The sequence below is a fragment of the Haliotis asinina genome, chromosome 5 (assembly GCF_037392515.1).
Source record: "Haliotis asinina isolate JCU_RB_2024 chromosome 5, JCU_Hal_asi_v2, whole genome shotgun sequence".
Lineage (NCBI taxonomy): Eukaryota > Metazoa > Mollusca > Gastropoda > Lepetellida > Haliotidae > Haliotis > Haliotis asinina.
The window spans coordinates 17,736,668-17,748,322 of NC_090284.1; the positions used below are offsets into that span (position 1 = coordinate 17,736,668).

General features: G+C 38.0%; 1 protein-coding gene across 1 annotated transcript in view; it reads left to right on the top strand.

Moving 5' to 3' along the window:
• Positions 1–11,066, top strand: part of LOC137284779 (rhomboid-related protein 2-like) — a 104,063-nt gene extending 92,997 nt beyond the window's left edge. The window contains exons 8-9 of the mRNA XM_067816758.1: positions 9,978–10,032; positions 10,607–11,066. Coding sequence (XP_067672859.1) covers positions 9,978–10,032; positions 10,607–10,839 — 288 coding nt within the window. The 3' untranslated portion in view covers positions 10,840–11,066. The remainder of the gene's footprint in view (positions 1–9,977; positions 10,033–10,606) is intronic.
• The last annotated feature ends 589 nt before the right edge of the window (positions 11,067–11,655 follow it).

The window sequence follows — 11,655 nt, forward strand, 5'->3', positions numbered from 1 at the left end:
GGTCATCAATTTCTTATGGAAACCATAAACGCTCAGCTTTATGTTCTCAATGGTTGTAAAGAGTTTATGTCATATTGTTATATTAATTGTTTCCCTTATCAATACAAATTTAGATTTTTCAATATAAGATAACAAACTTTTGTATTTAAAACTTTTTAATGTTGTCTGTATGCCAAATTCACCCTGTAACGTGTGGTCGATACTGTTCCTGTATGTGAGTGAATGAGTGAGTGAGTGAAGTTTTATTCCACTTTTAGCAATATTTCATCAATATCACAATGGGGAGCACCTGAAATGAGTGAGTGGGTTTAGTTTTATGCCACTTTTAACAATATTCCAGCAATATCACATCAGGGATAGCAGAAATGGACTTCACATGTTGTACCCATGTGGGGAATTGAACCTGGAGACCCGTGAAGGTCCCGGGGTAGAATAGGCCTTCAGCAACCCATGCTTACCATAAAAGGTGACTATGCTTGTCGTAAGAGGCGACTAACGGGATCGGGTGGTCAGACAGCTGACTTGGTTGGCACATGTCATCGGTTCCCATTTGCGCAGATCGATGCTCATGTTGTTGATCACTGGATTGTCTGGTCCAGACTCGATTATTTACAGACCGTCGCCATATAGCTGGAATATTGCTAAGTGCGACGTAAAACTAAACTTACTCACTCACTCACTCATTGAACCTGGATCTTTGACAAGATGAGCAAATGCTTAACACACTCACCTACCCCACCATCCCACACCAGAAATGAGCTTCACACAATTTTCCTATGTGGGAATCAAACCTGGGTCTACTGCATGACAAGTATGCACTTTAACCACAAGGCTACCCCACCACCTATACTGAACATCATTGAAAACGCACCACCCCTAAAATTGTGGATTTCTAAGAGCAGAAGTGAGCAATCTATGTAAATTTTACATATTTGTGTAGACCAATGTTTGATATAGAAAAGAAGCAAAAAACAATCAAGCAAAACAGTGAAGATTTAATGCAGCTGACAATGAAATAAAGATGGGGTCAAAATGGAAAGTCAGTAGCGTGTATGACCCCCGTTAGCAGCAACACAAGCTGTGCAACGTCTCCTCATTGAACGGATAAGTCTCTGAATAAAGTCCTGAGGCACTGCATTCCACTCTTGCTGCAAGGCATTGTCGCTTTCCCCAAGGTTGTTGATCTGCGGACGACGTGCGAGGCGTTGGCCGATGTAATCCCACAAGTGTTCGATGGGTGACAAATCTGGTGACAATGCAGGCCAATGAAGTAGAGGAATGTTGTTGTTAGCCAGATACTGTATCGAAACACGTGCAGTGTGGGCTCGTGCATTGTCATGTTGAAATGTGTGCAGATCTTGATGCTGGTGAAAGAAGGGAACGACGTTGTTCTGAAGAATGTTGTCACGGTAGTAAACGGCATTCACTCTGCCACGACAAACAATCAGAGCGGTTCTGTGGTGATAACTTATCCCTCCCCACACCATAATGCTGCCTCCACCCCACCGATCGGTTTTACACAACACAATCCTGATGATAACGTTCACCCCGTCGACGCCATACCCGTAGACGCCCGTCAGCATTTCGCAAGTGAAAACGCGACTCATCGGAGAACACCACACCATGCCAACGTGGTAACAACCACACACGATGCTGTTCAGCCCATTGTCGGCGTTCACGGCGATGCCTGTCAGTCAGGATGGGTCCAACGTAAGGGCGTCGACAACGTAACCCTGCCGCACGGAGACGGCGTCGGACGGTGGAAGCGCTGATCAAACCACGTCGACCCTGGACAGCGTTGGCGGTTCTGGCAGCGGGCAAGGTTCGATCCCGAATATGGCGCCGTACAATGTCTCGATCTTGACGAGGGGTGGTAACACGTGCCTGACCTGGGCGTTGCCGGTCCCTGCTGGTTCCTGTTTGTTGGTATCTGTTAGCAAGCCTCAGAATGGTTGAATGATGACACCCAAATCGTCGTGCAATGTTTCTGCTTGAAGCGCCGACCTGCAACATACCCAAGGCCTGTTCTCGTTCCTCTGGTGACAATCTTGGCATGGCGAAAAAACTTTACTTACGAAAGTACTGCGAAAATGAGAACGGTTTTGTGCCGAAGGTCATTTATACCCCTGAACAGCATGCTTTCTGCATGCAATTTGTGCCCTTCGTGTGTGATGTGCATGAATTTTGTTGTTTTTATGTGATGTGTTCGATGATGTGTTCAAACGATCCGTTTTTTACTGTAGAGCGTTATTTACGATCTAGTGTGTTATTATAAAAATTCCCACCATTAATTTTCCATTTCCAAAAGATTCTATTGCCTTATTTCAAAATTTACAGGTGGTGCGTTTTCAATGATGTTCAGTATATTTTTTGTGTATTTAGTGGTACCTTCATATTCAAAAACAAATCAGCATTTATTGACATAAAGTGTCACCTAGTTAAATTATGACATAAAGGTTTACATTGTCAGCAAAAAGTAAACATGCCAAATCACTTTGAATCTGTTTAAACTCCAAGAACTACCAGAAGGAAACATAACATCGGGATGCCTTGAATAAACACAGTCGTCATGGTATAAAATAAATTTGATGACATCATGTGAAAGAAAGACCACATTCAGTGTCAAGACAACCCACGTCGTGAATATTTGACAACCTTTCATCTCTGGCTCCAATTGCTCAGAGGGAAAACTGATGTTAACTTATCTCAAGCTGCGGATTGGATTCTCATGATCAAATTTCATGTCAAACACATTTTGACTATTTCACCATTCACTAATAAACACAAGCAGCTTTGTGAAGGTGGTATTCAACTCAGGTAGAAAAAACAAGGTTTCATCAAATGTAAAACCTCTGAACATGTTTAAGAATTTAAATGTTAAACCTCTCAATTGGTTTTGTATGAAAGAAGTACCTCTCAGAAGGTAACTGTGATTCAGCAGGCTGAAGTGGCAGTAGATTGATAACATGTTTAAATAGCGATAGCCTGTTTTACAGACTTTTATCTCACAAATACATGATGGCAGATAAAGTGAGAACAAAACTAAAAATATCTAGTAAGAATGTTTACAAAAATTATTTCTACTTATTTTTGAAGTTGCCATGTGTTGGATATACAGCCATCTTTAGCCAGTAATGTTTGGAAATAAACCCATCCTTCATGTCAGATGAGTGAGAGAATTGGATTTTATTATATATTTGTAAAATTCCAAGGGACACTAGAAATGGGATTCATTCTTTATACCCATGTTGGGAATCGTTCATCTGAAGCATGATGTACTTCAAATAAAGATTAAAGCAAATAATCACTATTTCATTTTAATTCATTGAATTTTGATGAAGCTTTATTAAAATAAGTGACTGATATGATTAGATATAGTGTATTTGTAAAGTATGTCAAATGTAGTCAAAATATTCAGAAAGATACTGTAGGACATAAAAGTTTTAGCAAAAAATACTTTTTAATTACATCATCCTGAACATTCATGTGTGAAAATGCGCTCACTCGTCCCTGTTTGAATAAATTGGTGAGACCCTGGACGTCTCTCTCTCCCAGAAATAACCAGCTAATTTAGTCCACCCACTGTTAATGTCAGGAGTGATCAAAGATTTTTTCCTTAATCAATTGCGTTAGAGACTTGAAAGAAGGGATACAGCCTACAAATTAAATCTGGTGAAAGTTTTTACATTTATACCTACGTTCTTGAGGTGGTGGTTTTCTGAAATTGGCGACTGTGTTCTTGATAGCAGAAAGAATTGCTTAACAGATGTGTAGTTTCTTTTAAGATTTGTTTTTTGCATTTTGCTCTAACTTTAATCAGGTCGTGATCAGATTAATTTGCTAATATTCAGTTATGATTTATTTATGATGAAGTTATAGATGTAATGACAAGGGTTTACGACCTGTTTTAATTTCTCTGGCACTAATGGCAGAAGTGTAGGTGAATGGTGCAGTGTTCTTTTGTAATGATGAAGATCCAGGTTTGATTCTGCTTAGGGTTAAACATGTATGACCAAGTGTTTGTATCCTCAGTTGTTGTGCTGGAATACTTTTGATGAATGAGTCACCTGGGTTTAGCACACCACTGAACACTATTCCAAAAGCTGATGAGATAAAACATAAAGTAAATCCGCAGGTAATCTAACACATTTGTTTCTTCACTATTTTCACAAAACCCATGGCCACTGGTGTATAGTTTAGCACTGTATTTGGTAAGACTTCCGCTTGTATCCCCCAAATTTTAGCAATGAGGACAAATTTCTTTGCATGGCATTTTTAGACGTGGGATATGTCTTTTAGTATATTCAGATACAATTAAAGAAACACGTCAAAACTCATCCTTATCAGATGAGAAATATATATTTAGATGAGACGATTTGACTAGAATGAAATTGAAGGTGGGATACAGGCAGAAGTCTTTTCCAGTATTTTAGGTCCTGATGTGCTTAAGGGATGTAACTCCACACAGCAGATTGCTGAACAGTCTTCCTGAAACCCCAGAATATGTGTTAAAGAAGAATACAATCTTAATCCCATCTCATTTACCACAATAAAATAGAAGAGCACTCAAAGGAATTTTATTGATTTTTAGGCAATTTAGAATTAATTGCCAGCACACATTTTATTTAGAAGAATTGAACATTTTTGTTTTGGAAGTCATTCCAATGTTGTCAAACCTATTTTTAAATGATCAATGTATTTTCATTGAATGGAATGTCACCTCCCTATGTGAACATAATGAGTGGTCTGTTGATGACGGGTATAAATTATTGAGTTGGGCTCTAATGAGACAGGTATCAATACTGGCTATGTCTATTTTGGATGTAGTTCATGCATATTTAATGGGGTTAGACACCGAATCACTGAAATCTTTAATTGAACTTTCCACATTTGAAGAAAATTTCAATTACTGTCTTTAGTTACCTGATGGTTTGAACACCTGTGTTTAATTGAAATTCAAACAGCATAAGAGTAAACTTTCACTCAAGCGTACATAGAGTCACAATATTTAAAAAATATAAATGGCTTTGCTGTAAGCTGTAAAACCATGCCAACCTCGGACTGATCAAGAGCTGTGACAGTTTTTTGACATAATTCCACATGAGAGATTGAGTGAGTTGAGTTTTAAGCCACACTTGGCAATATGGCACGATTCCACATAAGGAAATGTTTTAAGTTAGTGTGTCAGTAGGTAGTGACTAGTTGAGAATGAAAGAACAATTAAATGCTCACTATATCTGAGTATCATTTTTTCACAGTTCATTTTCATCATATTATTTAAGGCCGTTTCAGTGGCTTTTTAGAAGTGGGGAAGTACAACATTGAACAAACTATATGGTTAACAACTTCTTTTGGTTTTGGGGAGCAGCTTGACATCAGCACAAGAATCTGTATCAAAATGTTGCACCCATAAAACAGAAGAAGTCGTTATCCATAAAGTTTTTCAGTGCATCTTATTAAAATACAATAATATTTTAATACATACTTTTAAATCAAAAGCATTTTTAATACATTTTTTAATTTAAATTAAAAACTTCTGTGCAATGAAACCAGGCCCACAGCTATGATCAAGTTTCAAAAGGAGTCCATTTTGCACTCTCTATTTCTACATGAAAGGACATGACAAATTAAGGGGAAATTTCTTAATGCTGAAATTTAGTGGATGCCATCATCATGAACATGTTTCAGTGAAAACACATTAGTAGAAGACAGAATATGTGGCTGTGATACTAACCCTATATTCTTGCCCCTTTACTTGTCTGAATTTGTAGCAAATAGTGTTCATTCCACATGAATCCATTTACTCATCATCAGGAACCATGAAGATCCTGAAAGAAACCAATTCCTGTTGTACAAGGCGAATAACAGGATCAGTGGTCATGGTTGACACATGTCATCATATCCTAATTGAGTAGATCAAAGCTCATGCCGTTGATCACTGGATTGTCTGGTCCAGACTAAATTATTAACAGACTGCAGCCATACTGATTGAATATTGCTGACTGCAGCACTAACTGACAGACCATCTAATTATTCATGTATTTTACTTAGTTCCACACAGCAACAACACCTTATTAATCACTTTTAACCTAAGCAAAAAGCAACACTGTGGTGGAGTTTCCGTATTTAAATTGGTTCCAACTCTATTACGCTGAGATTGATTTAAGGCTTATGAGAAACTTTTTCAGCAATCTGTTTAATGAATTTATTTTTGTGTCCTTCTAATACTGTTTCCAATGCAGGTTAATAATGTCGTCGTCTTTTATACGTTTCCTACATCGAATAAAATCAGAGCAAAACAAGAATAGACTTTGCAAGAGCCACTAAGAAAAGATCCAAACTATGTAAATGACAAGGCGATTTTGTTGTTGACTCGCATGTAACAAGCTCGGTCTAATGTTGAAATATTGGCATACCAAACAGCATCACTCATTTTAATGTGAAGTAGTTCAACACACGCTCAGTGGGGAAATAGACAAATGAGACTCTGTATTAACCAACTCCAATCCTTCACCTAAGTTGGACATCAACTGTATTAGTTAAAAGGCAATGAAAACCGTCATTAGCGTTAACTGGAATAGGAAATGAAAGCCAATATTGATTGGATGTGAGTGTATAACACAATGTATTTGTACTTAAAGCCAACTCTTGAATAATTCTATACCGTTTTTATAGGAGCATAAAAATACGCTACATTAAGAGGGAAGTGTGTATGCTTTGCTTAGGTGAGACTGCCATGATGTCGATATTTCTTCAAAACATTATTTTTGTTTGGTCCTCGGTCTCTGCCTGGAGAGAATTCTGAGTGAAACTGTTTCCCTAAAGGATTCTGTGTTATTTCCAGAGTAGTAAATAGGAGTTGCCGAATTTCCATTCTTGGAGTGTAGTAGCCACTTTTAACTGATTGGGGATTAACATGGATAGATGGTACTAATTTCCACTTCTCTTGATGACCATTATGTCAACATTGATGCCAGAATGCATCAAGGAGAAAATATCACGATTCTTTATTGGACTACAGTTTTATAACAGAAGTTGAAAGCAGCATGAAATCTCTTAATAGAGAAAAAGGAAGTACCTACTTTACATATTTAATGAAAAAAAATGATTAATTATTTCAGAAAATACAATGTAAACAAGTGTTCACTTTTGAATGTTAGCTACTAAAGGTAAATTCTGTAAGAAAATGTTTTGTGATGTTTTCTTGTTTTATTCATTTGAGGAAAGATCTATTTTAGATGTAGACCGGTGGGATAGGCTTGTGGTTATAGCACTGATCATCATGTCAAAGGTCTGGGTTCTATTCCCTTTCATTTTTATGTGAAACCCCTCTCTGGTGTCCTCTGCTGATGGTACTTGTTGCCTTACTAGTGCTTAAGGTTAAGTGAATAAACCAAGCACCATATCACAAGCACATAGGGAAAGCAGATCTATTTGATGAAGCAGATCTATTTTAGATGTTAAGACTGGTGGGACAGCCTTTTGGTTATTGCAATGATCATTGTATGAAAGGTCTGGGATCTATTCCACTCATTTGTGCATGAAACCCACTCCCTGGTGTCCACTGCTGATAGTATTTGTTGTTCCCCCTGGCTAGTATCAGCACACAGGCACACAAAGTCAGAACTGGAAGCCATGGTGGCTGGGTGTCTTAACTTTGTTATGCTGGTGATTTTGGTGCCTCACAGATGGAACACAGCCCAGAGAAGTAGTAGAATCAGTAAGTAACTGAGAAAGTGTTGTCACAGATATAACATATGTCACACCGAACTCTTCAACATTTAACATTTCTGTCTCAGTCTCCTAACCTGACATGCGTATTTTGACAAACAGTCATGTAGATAAAATAAGACACTCCAAGACCCCAGTCAGCTGAACACAATCATCACATCTGTTACTGTTAGGACAAGTGAGATTGATAATAAATGCCCAGCACCTTCATATCATATTGCAAAGAATGCTGCCATATTGGATGTCATATATGCAAGGCACAATTAATTGGTTAGACAAATGAGCAGTTTTTATACATTAAGTCATTGGACAATTTTTTTAGGACAGGTTAAACTTCTTGCCTTGACAAACACATGGCTGATCCTGATCTGTATTTAGCCATCTCTTCAATCAAACTCTGCCCCCTGGGAACTAATGTTCACAAACCCCCCCACAGGGTTACTCTGGTTGTTTTAGAACTGGGATCATGGAACTGTCTTCTCCATTTGTTGAAAGAGCAAAAGAATATAAAACATGAAATTGACCTTTTCGTATCTGATGCCACTTTCCATGTTCCTCACCAAGGGGTTTGATGCTGCAAAGTTCATTTGAACAGCTGCAAATAGTATCAGGTTTTGAAGAAATGAATGGGATAAGAAGTCATGTCCTGAAATAACCTTTGAAGTTGTTTCTTGTCAGTTCGCAGCTGCTTGTGAACATCTGCTTTAATGAAGATATTATGTGTTTTTGAGCCACGTTTATTGCACAGACAAGATTTTGTCAGATGTAAAATATTAGTTTTTGTTGCGTGAATGTAAGCTACTTTAGGCTGTTGATTGATGACTGTAAGCCAGAGTTTGGCCTTGTTTGGGTAATGGTCAGTATTTTCCTTGGTAGAGTGAATTTAAACCTAGACCAGGGTTGGCCTTGGTCCTGTGGAGATGAGAAAGTATGTGGTCTTGGTTATGTAAAGGTAAGCCTTTGTTTGGCTGTTGTAGTATAAAGGTAAACTGGTGTTTGATCTTTGTTGTGTGAAAGTGAGAAAATGTTTGTCCTTGGTCATGTAAAGGTAAGCCAGTGTTTGGCCGTGGTTGTATGATGATGAAAAAGTGTTTGGTCATCGTTATGCAAAGGTAAGCCAGTGTTTGGCGTGTTAGTTTTAAGGTAAGCCAATGTTTGGTCTTGGTTGTGTAAACTTAAGCCAGTGTTTGGCTTGCATTGTTTTGAGGTAAGCCAGTTTTTGGTCTTGGTTGTGTTAAGGTAAGAAAGTTTTTGACTATATTGTTTTACGGCAAGCTATTGTTTGGCATTGGCTGTACGTGTCAAAGTTACAATGTACTGACAACAGTTTTGAGAAGGTGACCAAACATTGGACTTGAGGATTGAATGGGCATTTAAGTGAGTGAGTGTAGGTGAGTTTCACCTTTCTTTTAGAAATATTCCATCAATAGCATGGCTGACACCAGAAGTGGCCATCACACACTGTAGCTGTATGGGGAATTGAACCAGTCTTCGACTTCATAGGTAACGCTTAAACCGCTAGGCTACCCCAGCGTCCCTAATAGGACATGCAAGAAATATATGTGTGTATTCTCCTACTTCCTGATCTTCAGTATGCAGTCAGAATTTCTGCTTTAAATGGGCAGAATCAGAATGAGGGAATCTGGCCAAGAACTCTTGCTTCGAGTATATAAATCATCGAGTTTCCAAGTAACTACACTCCAGAATGTATCACAAGAGGCATGACTTCAATCTACTGGTTGTCAGTTTTCCCTTTATGTTGATCAATGCTCCACAAGCTCCAGCCTTTGTTGTCTTCATTTCATGACTGAGCAATTTTTTCTGCCAATATTTCAAAGAGCATCAACTGATTCTTGCATAATGTTTGCTACAACAGTCCATACATTAGCAAACCTTAGCAGGATTTTTATAGCAGACATGTGGAGGACATTACTGAATTTGTTACATCAATTCTGTCTAATTCTTTTCCCCAGTCAGACTTTACTATATTTGTGTATTATTTTCTGGTGAACAATTGATTTGGCTTTGCATGTGTTTGTGACAGCAAGTCAGGATATGCTCACGTTTTCATGAATCCTAGAACTTTCAAGCATATTGTGACAGTGAATCATGGACACTGATCATGTAGACAAAATCAGACAATAGACTCTCCTTCCTGCAGAGACTTTTTATGATTATAGAAATGACTTCATCCCTTTGATAGATTAGAATGGCATGAAGTTTACGTCGCTTTCTTTGTTTTACAGAATTACACTCATATGGAGCTTGGAATCTTGAAACTGGCAGCTATTCTCATTATAGGTGAGTGAGGGTTGTGGCATATGTCACAACTGTGTGACGTCTTGCTGTGTTCAAATCACATCTTAAAACATATATGCACCATTAACAGTGCACTAACATTATCAGTCTTATTGTGTAGCGCTTTTATCACCCGTTTAGTGACTGAATTTGGTTGGACAAATTTTCAGTATTTTTATCATTAAGTGTTCTTGCTAAAGGTGTGTAGAACTATGGAGGGACATGCATAGTTGTTGTTTTTGGGGTTTTTTCTCCATCATTTATGTCCATTCACAGGAATTAATTCTCTATAATGTACATTATTGTTATATGTTTTGATAGATACAAGTGATCACCATAATTATCACTCAGTTTTATCTCAGTTATCAAAAGAGATGACAATGGTATGTTTCTTTTAAGAAAACATGAAAACTCAAAACCAGCATGGTACATTATTTGTGAACTAGCAGTTTTACATATTGATTCAAACAAAATCATTGAAATATCACATTGCAACTGAAACCATTGCACTTACTGAACATTCTAAATGAAGAAATGTTCTAAATGATATATGATGGTACTTTTGCTTTTCTTTCAGCAAGTGCAGACGTAGGCTTTGCAATATGGGATCGCTATGTTCATAAGGAAGTTGTCCCCCCTGTTGGGTATGTGGCCCACTTGATGGGGGCGCTAGCAGGACTAACTATAGGACTGGTGGTGCTCAAGAACTTTGAGCAGAAGTTACATGAACAGTATGTATGGTGGATAGCTCTAGCTGTGTATCTCGGTTGTGTCGTGTTCGCCATCTTCTGGAATATTTTCTACTACTGACCATGCTGACAGGAAGTGACTTCTTCAATGAGGTTGAAGGAACTGGAGATTGGATCATCACTTCATCACGTGGACAATCAGTTTTGATTTTTATGTATTTATTTCTTACCTTGATTGACTTTGCGAGCATTGTTTCAAAAGATCTTGTGTGGATTGTGTTCGTCATGGATGTGTACAGTCTAATTAGAATCTTTTACTCTGACAAAATTCGCTTGTGTTATCTGAGGAGTCTTTCAGAGGGTGTTGCAGGAAATGAATGTTCCAATCTGACAGTCAGAATTAAGGCTTCGGAGACAAGCATATCAAATTTGTGAATGCATTATACATCATGTCACGTCTGAGTATAGCATCTTCACATGAAAGTATACACCATCAAATGTTTATATTAGTTGGTAGTATACTTCCAACTATGAATGTCCAGGTGGTAAATGAAGCTAATTAGTTTTACAACTGACATTTGACTGGCTCAAGAACCCATCCTTCATTTTGAGGGGATCAGAGTTGTGAGGTTCACCTGACAGACCTGTACAGGTATTTTTTATAGTCAGATCTAACTTTGAGTGGTATCATATCAGATCTAAACATCCATGTGATGGACATGTGTTGTTTCGCATGGCCATTGATAGTGATGACTTTTGTGTTGTACAGAATGTCTAGTTTCAAAGCTGGAATGTCCTTTGGATGAGTCAGTTACTCTTGAAGTTTTAACAAGCCTGGAGCAACAATGCTGTGGACACTCTAGTCAGACAAGGTGTCTGTGTAAACCGTTACTTGAAACCATTGACTAATTGAAAACATGTTTTTGCTCCAAGAATT